Source organism: Lagenorhynchus albirostris, chromosome 6 (assembly GCF_949774975.1).
Source record: "Lagenorhynchus albirostris chromosome 6, mLagAlb1.1, whole genome shotgun sequence".
Taxonomy (NCBI): Eukaryota; Metazoa; Chordata; class Mammalia; order Artiodactyla; family Delphinidae; genus Lagenorhynchus; species Lagenorhynchus albirostris.
Window position 1 is genome coordinate 8,975,993 of NC_083100.1, and position 20,104 is coordinate 8,996,096.

Genomic DNA, 20,104 nt, shown 5'->3' on the forward strand with positions numbered 1-20,104 from the left:
CCTAAGCTTCTAAGGGCTGATTGAGCTGTCTAAGATATTTATCAACAAGGCAAAGATAATGGCAATGTGTACCCATTGGATTCATATCACAAATTCAACAAATGCCAGGTTGGGGTTTTATTGCTGTTACTTACATAATATGGTTCTGAGGCAAAAAAAAGAGCTTTTTGGAGAGCAATAGACCTTTAAGAGGAGGAACTCACACTTCTGCAAAAGATAGAGGAGATTTTAAGTGAAGAGCAGCTTGGAAAGAATGAGCTCTTACATATGCTCAGATAAATGCACAACTCTCCAACCTGCAGACCCCTGAAACAAACACAGAATGGGAATTTTCTGTGGCATATGAATTTTGGTGTCAGGTAACGTGATCAGAGCACAGCAAGCGACAGCAGTTTGCCTTGGGCACCATTCCTCCTGCCCCCTGCAAGATGGTGCTTCTTCTCTTGTGTAAACAGAAAGGAGGAGGCTTAGGTTTACATTTCAACTCACCAACTTCTCTTTACTCAGCATCAGCTTCTTCAGGACCTCAGATTGCTGATGACATGGTTGGCTTTCTGGGCACCTTTCCTGAAGATCCTTTATCTTGCAGAAAGTGCAGCTCCATGGGTTCCTGAGAGGTCGGATATAAGGTCAGCAAAGGCAGTTTCTCTGTGAATCAACCATTGTTTCTATAGCTGTTAAAGTCCTCTGTTCAGGAATGACTGGTAGTTTCCACCTGTATTCAACTTCTCTCTGACACCCCTCTGCACTAGAGCCCCATTTGGGCTCAACTGCCGAAGACAGCCCTCCCATCAATAACTGTAGAAGGCTAAGTAAGGTGCCATGGTGCGTAAGGACACTCATTCACTTCAAAACTTAGGTTCTCATCTGAGCCACTGTGAGTTTGGTAATGAATTCTTCCTGCCCGAAACGAGAAGGGGAAATTGGTACCTTAAGTACTGGAGTCTTGGGCCTCAATGAGACATCAACTCAGTAAAAATCAGGAAAACAGCCCTTCTTCTCAACTTTGCTGAATAAGCACAGAGCATAAGCCATAGGCATCGTTTTTTCTGGCATTGTCATCTCTGTGTCTAGCATCTGTGATGCAGAAACTTCTTGGAAAGGAAATCTACCAATAGAGTGACAGGTATCTTCCATTTGCCCCTAGATCTCCACTACCAGGTTCTCTGTGCTGGGGAGCTCTCAATTCTCAATAATCTGAGACCTGGATACAGTGATCCATCCTAGAGATGTCATTTAACCTCTCTCCTTGGCCACCCCAGTGCTTGCTCAAGGGGCAAGCATTACAGTGTCCACAGTGCAGGGGTGGGGACTCTACATGAGCTCAAAAAAACGTGGGGCTTTCTGCCTCTGCAGATTGCCCAACTGCAGAGGTTTACGCTGAATCCTGCGGTGACACATTCTCTGGGACTTACATAGGAGCAGATGAATTACACTAGACTCCTCCCATTATGGAGGAACAGTGCTCTATCCTCATAGGAACAGACATAATCCTGGTAGAGATCATCCTTGGCCACAGCAATTCTACCACTTCTAGAATGCCTTATCAATCTACGTGTTAGCTCACATATCATCACATCTGACTGAAGATACACTTTACAACAAAGGAAATGCAGCAGTGGACTCATACCCGCAGAATTCAGGGATCTTATCATGTACCCTGTGATTCAGGGTCAGATGACTTGATAGACTGCCGTGATCACCTTCTGAAGGCTCATCACAGTCCCAGCTTTGTCAGCTATGTGATGTTCCCATAGCAGGTGGTATATGTGTTAAACCAGCAGCTAATGTATGGCAACGTAACCCCATCGAAGTGCATGGGTGTGGGAACCACCTGAGGGACGTGGGGGTTACTTCTCTATTATACCTAATCACCACTTGAAGAGTTTTCTTCTCATTAATCTACTGCTGCCAGCACTGTTCTTATTTCTGGATCCTGATGCTTAAGGACTCTTCTTCTGAATCAAGACACATACAACCAGAGAAAATTGCAGGCTGAGTGTGCATGGTGGGAGGAGCTGTACCACAGGAAGGAAGGGCAGGAGGGGGCCAAGTCTCACTAACCTGTCAGCATCTTTAGGTGGGATGTGGCATTTCTCATGAAAGAACCTCGAACAAGTATTACAGGAGAACAGCGCGGTCTTTCTACGGCATACCTCGCATTCATTTGAGTTTTCTGGCTAGAAGGGGAGATAATATAGACATCACTGGGATCAGTGAGACCCTAGATAGTCGACACATTGGTACTCTAGAACACACAGCATTTACTTGTACCAAGGTGATACTTGTAAACCTTTCTCCTCAAAATAGTAAGGAACAATACTGAGTGGAGATTTCAGAAGAAGACATGCTGGTTTGCAGTGAAGCTCAGGAGGAAGTGGCTGTGTGTTAGACCTTTAAAGTTTTCTTTATAAAGACAGAGATTCTGACACAGGAAGGCTTGTAACAGCAACAAAGTAGGATCAATTAAAGATAATCTGAGAAATTTATTATTCTGCAGGCAAAACCTAACTCAGGAATGCAGTGTCTTATCTAGTTGTCTACCATGCATCATCTAAATTGCCTCATTGAAGAGTGATTTACTGACAATTTAATATGACAGAATAAACATCTGAGATATCACTGCATCCCATTTTCTTGGCCATAAGTTCTCCATGAATTGAAGGGCCTGGGGATGAGTTTCTGGTCTATGGATTTTGTGCCTAGAGGGCCCCTGAGCCTGTGACAGTGCCTCTGGTTGGAAAGACCATGGGCACAGATAACCCGGTGGATGCCAGGGATGACAGAGCTCTTTGACTCTGGGAGCCTAGGGGAAGCTGTCCTATGACTTAGCTTGGCGAGTAAGGTGTGGAGGTGCCATGTCTCAATGGCTAGGGAGTGTGGTAATGGCAACCACTGGAGTTGAAGGCCAAGGCTTTACCCTAATTTTCTGAGCCCGTGGAAACCTGGTGCTTTGTCCTGTATAAGGAAGGGATGGGGCCACAAAATTAATTGGTGCTGGATTTTTCATCAATCTCAATATGTGGGACCTTTAGCCAGATTTTATTTCATTTGTGAAGTTAAAAATTTGACAGTGTTTGCATCTAAGTATCGTGGAGTAACAAACACACGTTAAAACAACAGAATTTATAGACCAAAATAAGAATTGTTCAAGGAATGAGCCCATTGGTGGGCAAGGGGAATTACATTTTTTCCTTTTCTTTTTGGTGTTAATCTATGTGGCAATAACATGTGAATCCCTATATACTACAATTTCTATGTATGAGGGTCGTGTGTCTGTGCTGGAGAAATGGCCAAAGGATGGGCACCTGGCCCCTCTCCTGGGCCACCTGAGTGGAAAGAGAACCATGTGGTGAGGAAACATTTCATCCAATGGGTAGCAGCTCTTCATCATAGATGAAGCTATCCTTTCTACACCATGGGCTGGAAGAAGGAATTCACATCTTTGTGTGACAATCTACATACAAAACAATGCATAGACTTGGGGACTGGCCCACCCAGTGATGGGTAGCTGGGATTTTGGTGGGTGGTGAGGAAATGGGGAGGTGGCAGGGAGTGCCATTCCACCTCTTCCTTCTAGAAACACTCTTTATGCTTCGTTCCATGACACTCCATTCTCTTAGATTTTTTCCTGGTGCTTTGCTTCTTTTTTTAAGCTTCCTCATTTGGAAAGTTGGAATTCTGTAGGGCTCTGCCCCATGTTCCCTGCTCATTTTACTCTCCTAGATGGCCACGACTACTCCCGTGACCACACCTACCACATTTGTCCCTAGGCTTTAAGATCTGTGTCTCTGGTCTCTTTGTGAGTCCCTGAGCATCCAAACTCTACTTTCCATCATCTCCAATTAGATGTCTATCATCATGTCTAAAACCCATATTGCCCCCAAACCACAGTCCTTGACTTCCTGTCTTGAATCTGCTCCTCTTTCAGTGCCCCCCTCATCTCACTAAGCACCCCACCATCCACCCAGGAGCCTGGAAGTGAACACAGATTCCTCCCTTTCCTCACCCCAGACATCCAGCCCATCACCAGTCCTGCTGTCATTTTTAAATATCTCATCTCATTCTTAGTGCTTCTGTGAGGTCCATTGCTTACAAGAATGCAGAGCCCCTACTTATAATACAATATTATGAGCCAAAGCAAGATGTCCTGCTATTTCCAAATCATAACAGAATATCATCCCTGAGCCCAGTGAGCTGAGGTGAATTGGAACACACCTCAATTTGTAAATTCTTTTCATCTATAAATTCAATATAAGAAGAAGAGACACAAAACTCACACATGGGAGGAAATTCTAGGCCGTAAGCTGTATCTCGTGCATGTGCTCCCTTTCAGTAGGAGAGCTCGAGGAATGGCCTGTTAGGGACATCCTTGGGGACATCCCCACATAGACTTGAGTGGCCCTGGCATGGGGCCATGTAACCGCTTTTCCTTTTTCTCATCCTAATGGATGCTGACCACTATTTTTAGGCTACTGGCTCAGAGTTTCTTATGCCATTTGGTCCTGAGAGGACACAAATGGCAGAAACCAAGGGGCTGGGAAAGGAAGAGATGCTCTGGAGAGACCCTCTGAGAACTGAGGTGGTCACACCTTAATAGCTGTAAGCGCAGAGGGAACAGAGAGAGGGCGCCTGTGATAAAGGGTGGGAGACGGTCAACTCAATTGATTAACCCAGACTGAATTACCCTTGACTCCCTAGGACTGGGCAGAAACATTTGGCCTTAATAGCATCTCTTTCTTCAGAAAACCCAGTGGATGCAGAGCTTAGTTACTGAGTCTTTAGCATAAAGTCAGTTGAGCTGGTAGCCCCAGAAACCAGCTTTGTGAAGACCTCGACTTCCTGGTTTGACTGAGATGACCAAGGTCACTGCTGTTGGAAGTCAGGAAAATGGAAGTTTTTCTATTTCCTTTTTTCACTTCACATGTTCTCTCTCACACCCTGTCTTGGAGAGGAAGACATCAACTATCTGACTGCCTTCCCTGAAATCCACACAGCATAGAAACCACTGGTCCATGAACTTCACATGCTACTTTGAAGGAGAGAGAATTTGCCTTCATAGATGGAACTGCAGTCTGCAAAGCCCCTTTGTTGGGGCCAAAGGGCCTCTACACAAAGGAAAGAGCTTTCCAGGTCAGCAGCCTCTCCCACAGGGCACATCTGCTTCCCAGTCACTCTATTCTCTAAAGGGTCATCTCCATAAAGGAAATAAAGTTTCCCTTGAAAAAGGACTTAGCATAAGTGTGTGTGTGCATGTGAAGGAGAGGTTTTGTTTTTTTGCTTTACCAGGTGACATATGGCTATATATCCGTTCCAAAGGGGGATTCTACATTAGGTCTATAATAGGTTAGCTAGAGTGACCATGAGATGTTTCCATTTTGCTCAATTCTTATTTCATTAAAGCTAGAACCCAGAAAAACCAATGAAAATAAAATCAGTGTTGCAAAAGCAATAGTCATTAAATGTACTTTTTTGTGCCTTTCAAAATCATACTTTTCCAGCTCCAACTCCATCTTTTATGTCTAATTTTAAGATAGTATGCCCTCTGTAATGGCCTATATGGGAAAAGAATCTTAAAAAAAAGAGTGGATATATGCATGTGTATAACTGATTAACTTTGCTGTACACCTGAAACTAACACAACATTGTAAATCAACTATATTCCAAAAAAAAAAAAAAAAAAAAAAGACAGTATAGTAAGAGTTCCATTCCGAGAGTGCCTTTGTAATTCCAGCAAAGTTAGCCTAGGTACCCAACTAACACAATCGGCTATACAGTACTGTACTGTAATAGGTTTATAATACTTTTCACACAAATAATACATAAAAAACAAACACAAAAAGTAAAGAAAACATTTTTTTTTTTTTTTTTTTTTTGCGGTACGCGGGCCTCTCACTGTTGTGGCCTCTCCCGTTGCGGAGCACAGGCTCACGTAACGTTCTACATTCGGGCCTGCACCTCAAAAACTAACAGTGCCTCTTCAAATAAAGAAAATCCCCTTGCCATTTCCTACGTTGTGAATCTCTTCGGTTCTTCAGTTACTTCTTCCTCTTGTCTCTCTCTGTCCTTCCTCTGGGCCTTCAATTCCTGGGTCTTCCTAGCAGTACCAGCTACATCACCACTGCTTTTACACTTGCTTTTGGACAACCTGAGCTTGAAATAAAGACACTGTACTACTGTACTCTCTACAGTCCTGTACAGTAAAGTACACAAAAGCACAACACACTTGAAAGCTTGCAACTTGAAGGTTCGTATGTTGGGGACTTACCGTATGCCATTCACATATTTTTCTAAAACAAATGTACAAGGTCAGTTCTGCCTCATTATATATTTTTAAGGATTACCCCTGCACCTCTATCTCAAATGTTTTAATGCTCAAAGAAGTCCTGGCCGCACACGCTGAAATGTTTGGAAGTAGCAAGTGTAAAAAGCACCATATTATAAAATCAAGTTTCAACATAATTGGTTAATTTAGAAACCATAAAATAAAGCCAGAGAGATGGAAAGTCAACAATGTGGTAGATGAGACATGGCCAGAAGGTCCTTTTTTCTTTTTCTTGATGGGTCTCGTAGAAATTCTTCCTGAAAGAAAAATGAGATTCATGCTGTGACGGGTCCTTGTTTCTACTTTGTGAGATCGGTAATTCCACTACCTTCCACTCATGTCCCATTATCAACATAAACTCAAGGGGCCTTCATGGAAAATAACCTCCCTCTCCAAGTCTGTAACATGGTGCTCTCTGTTATCCAGACTCAGCTTTAAAGCCAGCTTTAAAAACTGCATCCTCTCTCTTGCTCTCCTTAGAAAGTTTTGCCAGATTTTCCTTTACAACCGCGTCTACACCCACCACTTCCTTTCCATTCTCCCAGTACCCCTCTAGCTTTTATCTTTATACCTTGCATGCTATAGCTCCATTGGCACACACCTGGTGAGTGATTGACAGCTGGCAGACCCCATCAGTGGCCTTGGACACGCAAAGGTATCCAGGCCTTTGGTGAGACAAGTGGGAAAACCTGGCATATAGTGGGGTAAGGATGATAAAGTGTAAACTGTGCTCTCACGGAGTATTTTGGGATCCAGAGATGGGTGAGTATAGTAGGCTAAATAATGCTCCCCCGACCCATGAATTTGTTCTAATCCCCCGACCCATGAATGTGTCAACTTACATGGTAAAAGGAACTTTACTAATGTAATTAAATGAAGGAGCTTGAAATGGAAGATGATTCTGATTATCTGGGTAGGGCCAATGTAATTGCAAGGGTCCATACAAGAGCGGGTAGGAGGGTCAGAGTGAGTAGTAGGAGATGTGTTGACAGAAGAAGAGGTTGGAGTGATGTGAGGAAGGGGCCACGAGCCAGGAAATGAAGGCTGCTTCCAGAAGCTGAAAAAGGGGAGGAACACATTCTCCCTGGAAGACTCCAGAAGGAACCACCCCTGCCGATGCCTTGACTTGAGTCCAGTGAAACTGATTTCATGCTTCTGGTCTCTAGAACTGTAAGATAATAGATTTACATGGTTTCAAGGCACTAAGTTTGTGGGAATTTTTTATAGCAGCAATAGGAAACAAATTCAGTGAATTTTAAAGGACTTCAGCAGAGAGTGTGCTGTTTGAGCTGGGCCTTGCAGGTCGAATGGGGTGGATCAGGCAGAAAGGTGGTGAAGGTCATTTGAGGTCTCCATGGGTTAAAGCACTCTACCCTCTTATCCATCTTGCATTCCTTGATCAGATTCATACCTCTAAAACACTCTTTCAACTTTGTCAGTCCCTAACCCAAACCTCCCACAATTCCTCCATGATTAAATGAAGGGTTCAGCCTCCTTTCTGGGGCCGCAGGACCTCCACAATCAGCCCAGCTCATGTATTGAGTCTTATAACCCACAACTTCTTGACACTCATGGGGAGGATTTTCATGCCATCCTTTCTATATAGAATTCCTCATTATGACACTTTTGCTTGTCAGAACTATTCTTCTTTTAAGACCCAGCTCAGTGCCAACTGTTCCATGAAACTGTCCTCCACCTCAAAGATGGAAATGAACTTCCCTTCCCTAAGCTTCTGCATCTCTTCCTGCCAGAGAATCTCATTATGGCATCTATGAGCTGTGCAATCCTATGTTTATAAACGTGCAGCCTTCCTCCTGGTTAGGGGCTGGGGGCCACACCTTACAGTCCCTGTGGCTTTAGATGTATTCAATAAATATTTGCTCATCATTAGAGTGGCACAAGGAAGGACCATCTGGGGCACGGGGCAGAGTCAGAAGGCATGGGTTCATCTGTGACAGAGACCTGGCCCGTTTTGTCCACATCAGGGGGCCGAGATGAGAACCAAAGGGATATATTTTTTTTTGCGGTACGCGGGCCTCTCACCGCTGTGGCCTCTCCTGTCACAGAGCACAGGCTCCGGACGCGCAGGCTCAGCGGCCATGGCTCACGGGCCCAGCCACTCTGCGGCATGTGGGATCCTCCTGGACCGGGGCACGAACCCGTGTCCCCTGCATTGGCAGGCAGACTCTCAACCACTGCGCCACCAGGGAAGCCCCAAAGAGATATTTTTAAATTCATTTTAAAATATTATTTTTCAAGAATGAATTTCAGATGGATATCCAGAAAACACTCATTCTGATGTATTATTTTCAGACACATAGTTCAATTATTGTTACTTTCAACATTGGCCCCCTCCAAAAGTCTAAGACCCTCCCACGCCAAATTTAGTTTACTTTCCTGTGACCAAATTACCCAGTGGCAATTATTAGTGGCAGTGCCAAGGCCATAATTTACTGTCCTACCTTCAACAATGTAAGAGTTTGAATACTATTCAGCCATAAAAAAGAACAAAATGTTGTCATTTGCAGCAACATGGATGGACTTGGAGGGCATTACATTAAGTGAAATATGTCAGATGGAGAAAGACAAATATTGTACGATATCACTTATATGTGGAATGTAAAAAATATAACAAACTAGTGAATATAACATAAAAGAAGCTGACTCATAGAGAACAAACTAGTGGTTACCAGTGCGGAGGGGGGGAGAGGCAACATAGAGGTGGGGGAGTGGAGGTATAAACTATTGGGTGTAGGATAGGCTCAAGGATGTATTGTACAACATACAGCCAATATTTTGTAATAACTGTTAACTGTAAGTGGAAAGTAGCCTTTAAAAATTGTATAAAAATTTAAAAAAAATTTTTAAGTGTAAGAGTTTATGCACTTAGAGGATTAAGCTGTAATGTAAGCCAGCAAATATAACAGCCACATGGAATGTTAGTGATAATATGCACATTGCGACCCAGGCAAGGGGCGTCATGATGGTTTTCTGGAAATTCTGCTAAAGCTGGAAGTTGATGACTCGTGGCACTAAATCCTTGATGGTAGCACTTTGTCACTAGAATACCTGAATCAAGGTTTTCAGGGGCCATCCCCCGCAGCGCACACTCTGCTTCCAGTTCTTGGACGCTTCGTGGTTTCCTTCAATTTCAAATTCCCTGAGGGTGAACCACTTTCCATATGCATCCTGTATACACTTCTCTGAGGTGCCTGTGAGACCAAGACAAGCTGAGCTCCCTTTGTGGCCAGGGTGTGCCCCCAACTGTGAATACCCCAGAACCTGACCTCCCGCCACGTGAATCTGGGCTACTCGTTTTGGGTTCATATCTGCAGCAGGATAGCTGAGTCCCCTCTCTGGGGCTCTACAGCAGTCCGAAAGGTGAGGGCAGGAGCAGACTTCCTGCCCTGTGGGCATACTCTGACCCTCATGCGATGAGAAGGACAGTGATTACTACCAACATTTACTTTAAAAAAATATTTCACTATATTCAAAAGAGAAAAAAATGGAGGACTCTGAAGAATAGGCAAGATTCTTTCCCTTCCCTTCTCTGAGACCCGGGATAGAGCCAGGCTGAGTTTCTGAGGCAGCAGATGAGGTCACACATGGGGCAGTGTGGCAACTGTCACCACAGCCATGTCTGCCTTGTCCTGTACAAAAGTTGATCAGCCAGTGAATGGCAATCAATTATTGCAATAATATTTTGGGCTCATAGCTATTTTTTGTTAAAAGCAATTGTAGAAATGTTATCAAGTGGGAAAAGTTAAATTATATATATGCTATACAATCATGGGGGAAACATTTATACTTCTCAGTACCTAAAGCACCATATTTTGGGAGGAGGGAATTAATTATGGTAGATGAACATTTGTACTGTACTTTAACAGTTGTAATTTGCAAACTTTTCTATCTGTTATCTTGTTTTTTTCTCATAATAATATGGTGAGGAAAGTTTTATTATTATTTCCATTTTGTAGAGGACAGTTCAGGATGAGAGAGACTTAGCAACTTGGCCCATACAAAATAGACACTCTTGGTACAGCTGAAACTCGAATCCCGGTCTTCTAGTCTAAATCTTGTGCTTCTCCCAGTTAGCACAAGGCCATACAGATGTTATAGGGAATGTGGCTGTGAAGGTTGCTGTTGGATTTCTCAAATGTGTACATCTTCCATTCTGTTATTGAAGCACTTGCCCCTGTATTGGGCGCTGGATGGGCACCTGTGGACCTTTTCCTTGGGGGAAAGTGGAGATGGCCTGGTAGGCTAATGTTTATTAATTTTAAAAGAGTGGGAATGCCATCTTTCCTCCAGCCTATCTGGGATGCTGTGTGGAAAAGAGCTAACAGAACAGAACTGAGGCTGCTTTCTTTAGAAAGTCTGCTTGCAAGGTTGGTGCCTGGCTGGTATCTGGGAACTTGGATTTGGGGAGGGGTCTCACCACTCCCAGAACTTAAGAGTAGCTCACTGTGCCTTAACTGTTCATACAAACAGTATGGTTTATGTGAAACCTGCCTTCCATCTGGGAGTTTGGAATTCTGGCATGTGCTAGGCAGAGGGTACTTATGTAACTAACCCCTGATAAAAACCCTGGACTCTCAGGCTCAGGGCAGCTTCCCTGGCAGACAACATTTCACATGTGTTGTTACAATTCATTGCTGGTGAATTAAGTGTGTCCTGGTGACCCGACTGGGAGAAGACTCTTGGAAACTGACACCTGTACCATGGGCCTTTTCCCTTTGCTGATTTTGCTTTGTATCCTTTCAATTTAATAAATCACAGCCATGAGTTCAACTATATGCTGAGTCCTTTCAGTCCTCCTGGTGAGGCACCAAACCTAGAGACCCCCAATACAGGTGTCTACCCCCTGTATAATACATTATTCACATGGGAGTTTTCCAGTTGAAAAGTTTAGAAGACCACGAAGCCCACCTTTTTCCATTTTCTCCTTGTATAAAATCCCCTTCGCCTCACCACAAGTCACAGGAAGTTCAGGAAGCTGAAAATCCATATTTGGTTCTCTGGGAACTCTTGGACCTGCAAGGAAGCATTGGTTTCTTCATTCCACCTTGCTCTAAAACTGTGTACCGTCTATCCTCACCCATCTTGAGATCCTTCTTTATAACTTTAAATGTAATGGAAGGATTTCCCCCATGAATTAGGTACATTTCTAGGCAGGTTAGGTACATAAAGATAACGTCACCCTCCACCACCATCCTCTAAAATCCTACATACAAACCTCTTGTGGAAGGATCTGATTCCCAAGCTTGCTGGTCCCAACTACCTATTGCATGATAATTTTCCTCCTGCTGATTTGAAGGAAGATTTATAGTCATACTATTGCTTTGAAGTTATGCAGATGGAGAAAAACCCCTCAACTTTTAGTTTTTTCTCCCCATTTGAGGGCTCACCTGGGGAAAAAAGGAGGATTGCAATGGGACCCCCAGCAGGGGCAGTGTCTGTCTTCCCACCTTGCTCTCTGTTTCACTTCTCTCTCATGTGAGCTTTCTCTGTGGCTAGAAGGTAGTTTGCTCTAGAAGAAACTGCACATTGCTCAGGGAGAGGGTTTCTATACATCCTTGGGTGAGGGTGCTGGCATCTAATTCCTCTGAAGCAGGTGTTGAAAGTCTTAGAAAGAATGTCAGTAGCAGGAGCACCTTCTCTTGCCCTTCTGGCCAACATTGAGGAGGATCCTTTAGACAGGTCTGGGGGCTTCTCTCTGGATGGGGAGGGTAGGCTGTCAAGAGCCCTTCCAGCGTCAGTTCTATTAGAGCTGGGGTGGGTGTAGGGGGCCATTCAGTCTAATTCACCTGCCAGCCACCAATTTACAGAGGAGGAAACTGAAGCAAGAAAGAACAGTGGACAAGCCAAAGTTACACAGTCAAAGGAATTTTAGGAATTAGGACATAGGTCTTGTGTTACCACCCAGAGTCCCCCTTGGTGGGGAGCCTATGGCTCTCTACATGGGCAAGACAAGGGCGAGAGAAATATCATGCGAGTCATACCTTTTATATATTTTTCTTTGTATTTCCCTCCTCAAAAGTTATCAGTGCAGTGAGAGGAGCCCTGCTGAGGCCCAAGGAGGCCTGGGGGTCTCTCGCAGATCTTCTGACTAATCAATGGAGTGCGTGTTATCACCATCCTGTCATGTGGTCGAAATTGACCAAGACCAAGGACTTATCCTAACGTTTGCTATCGGCTCTGTAAGCCAATTAAGAAAATGGCTCTGTAAGCCAATTAAGAAAATCACTAAAAATATGGATTATAAAATAAAAATTTAGATGTTTAATTATTAAAATTGCATTAATCACTTATTTTTACCTCTTTTTCTGCCTCTTTTCAAAGGCCCAGTGTTGATTGTTTTTCTCCCTGAGGAAGTAGAAAAGTAACATAAATGTCTCTTTTTATAACATTGCATTGCAAATAGTAGTGTTTTGCAAAAATACCATTCAAATGTCACTTTTTAGGAGTTTACCTAGTACTTCAAGAAAAATATCAAATGCTTAGATCAAGAGTTAGGAACTTTTTCTGTAAAGGGCTAGATAGTAAATGTTTAAGGTATTGTGGACCACAATCTCCTTTGTGACTACTCAACTCTACTGTTTTATTGTAAAAGCATCCATAGACAATTCATAAATGGAAAGATGGGACTGTGGCTACGTTCTGATAAAAAATTATTTACAAAACAATTCATGGGGCTTCCCTGGTGGCGCAGTGGCTGAGAGTCCGCCTGCCGATGCAGGGGACGCGGGTTCGTGCCCCGGTCCGGGAAGATCCCACGTGCCGCGGAGCGGCTGGGCCCGTGAGCCATGGCCGCTGAGCCTGCGCGTCCGGAGCCTGTGCTCCGCAACGGGAGAGGCCACAACAGTGACAGGCCCGCGTACTGCAAAAAAAAAAAAAACAATTCATGGGTTGAATTTGCCCTGTGGGCCATAGTTTGTGGAACTCTGGTCTAGACTTAGTTAGTTACAAAGATGATGTTTAACTGAGATATATCCTATATTTCTTTTACTCCAAGTTGTTCCAAATAAAACTGAAACCGTGTTTTATGTGTTTCCCAAGCAACAGAGCAGCAAGGTGAGAAGAGTAATGAAGTTGTACATCTTTTGAGTCCTTGTTGTGTGCCAGGAACTATCCTTAGACCTTGCCTCTATTAATTGACTTTATCCTTACAGCAAATTTAGTCAAATTAGGGACTTAGTCAAATAGGGACTAATACTATCCTTATCTTACAGATGAGGAAATTGATATGCACAGATATAAATGCAAATTAACTAAAAGCATTGAAGATTTACTCTGATACAGAGGCAGAGATAAAAGGCAGTAATATTAGGTCTCAAGGGGGACTTCATGCTCAACTCTATAGGTCAGATAGCTGCTGTAAACCTAAACTTGAAAGATTTTTGTATCAAAAATGGTCTCAAAAATGAGCAAGGACTTAAAAACTAGCCCAATGGCTCAATGAAGGGGAGCTTATAAAATTGATGCCCAAGTTCCAAAAGTTGTAGGGTTAGAGATGGCACAAAAGGTTGACTTAAGATATTTTTCAGAAAAATGTAGTATCTGATTTAATTGTTGATTTTGTCCAAAAGGGTTAATCATGTCCATGTTCATGTTCAGGTCTGCCATCATTCAAATGTGTCTGAATGTTGGAAGTCAGGGATGCTTTCTTGCTAAAGGTCTGTGCCCATCATTCTGTTCCCATGGCTGGAATCCTGGGGTGTTAATTTGGGTAATGCAGGTCCCAGGAGAAAATCCCCTCCAGAAAGTCGATCATGACTAATCTTTCCTTTAAGCAGATTATGACCAGATGCGGCTGGAAAGGAATATTTCCTTCAACCAAACACAAAAAGCCTTCAGGTTGATGATGTTATCTCATATTCTGGGACTTTGCCATAACAATTACTCAAGTTTAAAAAAAAATCTCACCAAAATAAAAATGGCCCCATGAGACATTTATTAATTATTTTCATCCCAAGAGAAATCACACCCCAAGATCAACATGTTCTACCTTACAAAATGTTATCCTTAGGAAGTTTATCAAAGTATTAGGGAGGTACACTGAGGAGAGATTACTAAACCTGTATAAGAGAATCATAAGCATGGCTATGATCTTGAAGACCTAAGAGGAACAAGTGAGTGGGGAAAAATGTAGACCTGAAGGTAGATGAAGCTTTCTTTAAAAATTGCTCTAGATGAACTGGTTTCAAAGAACGTTACAGTACCAAATATGGTAGTTAGTAGTTGCCAGGTATAAAAGGTTATCCACACAGGTGTGGGTCTTGGTGAAACAGTCCTCTCTGGTCCTCTTCAGCACTGATGCTGAAGTGGGAAAAGGCCAGTTCTGATTCTCTCTCTCTCTTTTCCTGCAAGAATCAAGGCCCACTGTCCCACAAGAAGACACTTGTGTTCTCTTGGCTTTCTCCTTGCTCTCCTTTCCCATGCAGTGATGAAATTGAAATCCCAGCTCTAATTATAACTTGAGTCTGTCCAACAGTAGTCCTTATTGGCAAATGTGCATTCTCTTGCTCTCAGTTTCTCTCTGTTTAAATATTTTTGGGACTAGTTGGTGAGTTAGACTTCTATTTCATCAAAGCCTGTTGAGGACAAACAGCTTCATGGCAAACAAAGAGAAACTCGTTGTACACCAGCTCAGTTCTCAGAAATTTGGTCTGGAGACCAGATCATATGAACAAAGTGCTGCTAAACTTTACAGGGGTTATTTGTGTGTTAGCGAGCTCCAGCACTTTATTATCTTAGATCCAGAAAGTAAAATGCCTGGACAAAGTAGGATTTAATTATTCTTGGGTCTACCATCTTAATAAACAACTACTAATGCTATACTAAAACCCTACATTAACTCTTACAAATAATAATGTGGTCAGAAAAATTAAAAGTCATTTAAAAATAATTTTCTTAATAGTTGGAACTAATCTTTATGGGCAAAATAGTATATCAGGATGTTTAGGTGATCTTTTGGTTGCCTCAGAGTATCAGAGAGTCTGCAGTGTGTAAGAACAATAGAATATAGGAGCCCAGTATGCCTAGATCCTAAAGCAAGTGTTAGTCTAGCCCTGTTGCACAGACCATGGTAAGCGATAGTGAGGCTGGTTCTGCCGGAACAGGCCTTCCCCACCTCCAGGTCTTGTGAAAGAGGCTACATTTCTTTCAAGAGAATTGTCAGACACCTCCCCTCAAGCCAAGACAAAATATGTTAAAGGATCCACACAGGAGATGGACCTCAGTCCTTGGGACATCAGGGAAGGAGAGATTATCAGACTCATCCTTGCCAATATAAAGGTGAACATCATGGCTAGTGTGTTCTGTGGTGGGAGAAGGGCTGAGCCAGGAGTCAGCAAGGGAATCAATGAAGAAGCATGATTCCCTTGGCCTGGTGGGGGGGCCCTGTGGATGGGAGTTGAACTGGGTATTTTTGAGAGATACTCTTCCCAAAAGAACCACATAGGGCAACGAGGTAGCTGCTGCAAGGGTGCTAACCTTCCAGAAGGACCATCCAATGTCTTCATTCCCAAGCAAGTTGGCCACCACTCACTACTGACAGGTGGTAAAATACATTGCTTCTGCTGTTCTAGTGGGAAATTTCTAGCCAAATCTGTTTTTCCAGACAAAGAGTTTTAGATTGTAATTTGTCTATAATTTGACAAATTTGTAGGTATGATTCAAGGACTAGCTGAGCCGTGAACAGGATCACAATGGGGCAGCCTAGCAGGAGATGGGGGTCTGTCTTATTTGTTTGCCTCACTTCTCCTTCACAGCAGCTTTCTCCTGGCTGGAAGGGAAGCTCAGGGGAGTTCTACTGTCTTCTGAAAATTGCTCAGGGCAGAAGGAGGGTCTACCTCTGCATGAGAGGGTGTGTGTGTCGGGGGGGGGCGGGGAACTCAGAGTCTGACTCCACAGAAAGGAGTCTTAAGATGAACTTGAGAATGATTAGCTGCTGTTCCTGCCCTTCCAGCCAGTGATGTTAGGAATCCATTAAAGATTTGGGGAATCCATTAAAGACACTCCTTGGGCTCCCTGTTCTTGATGCCGATGAGAGAGCTGTCCATGGTCCTTACCAAGTCCAGTGGTAGATCTACAGAATGTGAAGCTGTATATGAAGCTGGGATGGGCCTTGATGGGCAGTCAGTCTCTTTATTATCATTTCACTTTACAGAGGAGTAAACTGAGGCAGAAGAGGCGAAGTGACAGACCCAAGTTTACAGGACTACCTCAGGGTGGTGGGACATGAGGCAGGACATCTTTATCACTTGTGAGTTACACAGTGTTTTATGGCTACAACTATTTCCAGCCTCAGAAGTTACCAGTTCATCAGAGGCAGCACTTCAGTGGCCCTTGGGTCCTGGGTTTTGGCTGTGGATTCATCGCCATGTTGCTTGTTTGAGATATCATATTTCTCTCCCTGTCATGTTTTAGAAGCTGACTAAATCTGATATATTTCTCAACAGTTAGTAGCTACAGAAAGTAATTAGAGAAACAGGTCTATTAACAAAAGCATAGAATAAATCATGAGAATTTAGGTGTTCAGTTAGTAAATTTTATTTGTGTATTTATTTCTTCTTGGTTTGCCTCTTTTCTTTGGGGCTCTGTTACTCAGAATTTCAATTCTATGTCTACCCCTCTTTCCGAGAAAAATATAAAACAGATACTGCTGAAAAGTTGCATGGTATATAATAGTGCTTTTCAAAAATTCCATTTTACTTTAAATTTTCAAAAGTTTACTGCATAAAGAAAAAATATTAACCCATAGTCTTGCACCTACTAAGCCTTTGATGGTTAACCTGGGTTCATCCTAGATTTCATTTTATTTGCCCTCACATTAAGAAAAATTCATTTATATCCACATTAATAAAAAAGAATTTAAGACAGAGTTTTATTCCTTATATCTCAAGGAACACTGTGAGAATAATAATAATGAGAGCTAACAGTTGTTAAGTGCTTATTATATGCTAGACATGAACACAAGACCCTTACTTCTACTACTTTATTTTAGGGATTTTTACTATCCCCACTACCAATGAAGAAACTGAAGCATCCTGAAATTAAAAAATTAAGTGAAGCAATGCAGATTTCCTTTGGTTGAGAGGCAGAATCAATGGCAGTAACACAAGACTTTGGATTGTCTAGGGAGATGTGATGGTGAGCTACACAGATAAAACATAGGCCATCATCTTAGCCCTAAATGAAGGCTTTTAGGCTGAAAATATCATGAAAGTGACCAAAGACCTTGTTCACATGGGTTTGGACAAAAAAATAGGATTTAAAGAACTAACCAAGAAAATATTGCCCAAGGGGAATTTGTAGAAATAGAACTTCAAGTCCTAGAAAACCTTAGGGTTATAGATATCAAAAAAGGGTTGATTGAAACGCTATGTCAGGGGAATATGCTCTCAGATTTAGGAGGTGTGGGTGGAAAGATGGTGGGGTTTGTGCAGGTAAATCTCCTGAGTGCCATATTCAAACGTGTTGATCTCCAAAGCAGGGCCATAAAGTGCACACATTTCCTTTCCCCTTTCCTTTCCTTTCCTCTCTTCTCCTCTTCTTTGTTTTTCTTTCTTTCCTTCCCTCCTCCCCCTTTTCTCCCTTTCTTCCTTTCTTCTTTCTTTCCTTTCTTTCTTTCTTTGTTTCTTTGTTTCTTTTTTTTTTTGCAGTACGTGGGCCTCTCACTGTTGTGGCCTCTCCCATTGTGGAGCACAGGCTCTGGACGGGCAGGCTCAGCGGCCATGGCTCACGGGCCTAGCCACTCCGCGGCATGTGGGATCTTCCCGGACTGGGGCATGAACCCGTGTCCCTTGCATCGGCAGGTGGACTCTCAACCACTGCACCACCAGGGAAGCCCTCTTTCTTTCTTTCTTCTTTCTTTCTTTCTCTCTCTCTTTCTTTCTTTCTTTCTTTCTTCCTTCCTTCCTTCCTTCCTTCCTTCCTTCCTTCCTTCCTTCCTTCCTCTCTCTCTCTCTCTCTCTCTCTCTCTCTCTCTCTCTCGTTCGCTCTTTCTTTCTTTCTTTTCTTTCAATGCCTGGACTACAATTTGGGCCTGTTCATAGATATCAACCATAGACATCTTAGACAAAAAAAAAAATATTTTCTTTCCCTCTCTATCTTTCTCTGGCACTGTTTGATTCACCTTTCATCAAACCTGTTGAGGCCAAATAAATTAAAGATACAAAAGTAGTCTAGTTCAGCTTACCAGAGTTCTCCTTATTGGTAGATTTGGGGTTTAAGACCTGCTAATTATTGTTCTTTGTGAATTTTCTTACTCAAATACCCCACAGGAAGTAGAGTGGCTGTTCTTGGGTTTCCTATCCAAATACTATTTATTGACACCAGAGGCTTGCTATAGAAGTTAAGTGTTCCCCTACCCTCAAGGCAAGTGAGAAGGCTTCAGTCTCAAGGTGATTAATCTGTGTCTCTAAGAGCTTGAAGGAGGCAGAGATGTTTAAAGACTCAAGCCTGGAAAGTCTAGAGAGAGTGACTGCATTGGGAGCCAACCCCACATCCACTGGTCGTAGGACCATGAAGAGGCATGGTTCTCACGAGCCTCCCTGGAGAAGGGAGGGGCTCAGTTAGTTCTTGAGAGATACTGTATCCAGGAGGATCATTTGGATGAAAGAGGTGACCCCAGGAGGGGTGTGGACCTCCTAGAAGCTGGGAGACTAAGAAGGAAGTGGTAAGCCATCAGTTAGATTTCCTGCATCAGGGGACCTTCAGTTGAGAAAGTCTCCATAAAGAGAGTGAACATCTGAAGAACCCACAAATATGGCTCATGCATCTGCCATTTCTGGGAGACATGAAGGATCTATTGTAAGAGGGCCATTGCTGCTCCTTACCACTTCCTTCTTTCCTTCCTCCTCAATTTGAATTAGCTAAAAGCAGCACATACTGAATGGTGTTAGAGAGGAAGTGTGGATGAAAGAAGAGGCTGACCTTATCCAACTTGCTCACTACAAAGTTTACAGTTTTAATATTATATCAGCTCAGTCTTTTAAATACTGAATGAGAATATCACTGCTGCTGAAAAGGATTAGCACAACTCTGGGGCTTATCTAAGACTTCATCCTGGGGCACAGTAAGAACTATTTGAGAGAACAGGTTTGACAAGGAAGTAAGTAGGAGAAAGAACCAACTGTGCTTAGACTACCCATGCCAACTATTATAATAAATCAAGTATGGCAGTGAGATTTCACAAAATCTCAGAGAACAAAAGTCTTAGACTTGGGTAAATATAACCTGGGAAATAAACAAGGTGATAAAGATAAGTATGGAGAAAAAAATGATAGAGATGCTAAAAATATAAGTATATATTTATTTACACTTATTTATATTCTAAAATATATATAATATATAATAATAATATATTTAAATATATATATGGTGTTAGAAATAATCAGCAGAAATGGAAACAAAATATATCTGACTATGTTTCAACTCCAGAAGGAAAATCTTGCCACCTCTACAGTGCTGTATAAACCCAACAGCAGTATTTTATATGATGTGATGTAAAAGAATGAACAAAAGAAATAAAGTATACAAGAAAAACATTAGTAGAATGGGAGAGGGGTGGGAAAAAGAAGAGAGATGAAGAAGAGGAAGAAAACAAAGAATGAGATAGAAATGAAAATTACAGAACTTAATTCAGAGAATGGAGGGTCACGTATCTCTACTGCACCAACACGGTGTGGTATGTGCTATTAGTTTGGTTTAAATAACTGTGTTTAGATCTGATGTGATACCAGGAGTCTGGCTTCTGCTTAATTGATTAAGTTC

At 42.6% G+C, this 20,104-nt stretch overlaps 1 protein-coding gene and 1 long non-coding RNA gene across 2 annotated transcripts in view; one reads left to right on the top strand and one right to left on the bottom strand.

Moving 5' to 3' along the window:
- Nucleotides 1-20,104, top strand: part of LOC132522024 (uncharacterized) — a 39,575-nt gene that overhangs the window by 6,286 nt on the left and 13,185 nt on the right. The window lies entirely within an intron of this gene.
- LOC132522023 (nuclear body protein SP140-like protein) overlaps nt 1-20,104 on the bottom strand; it is an 87,352-nt gene that overhangs the window by 1,985 nt on the left and 65,263 nt on the right. Inside the window, 7 exon segments of the mRNA XM_060151889.1 lie at nt 135-158; nt 160-207; nt 490-610; nt 2,065-2,180; nt 6,535-6,582; nt 9,395-9,537; nt 11,255-11,359. Of these exon segments, the coding sequence (XP_060007872.1) occupies nt 135-158; nt 160-207; nt 490-610; nt 2,065-2,180; nt 6,535-6,582; nt 9,395-9,537; nt 11,255-11,359 (605 nt within the window).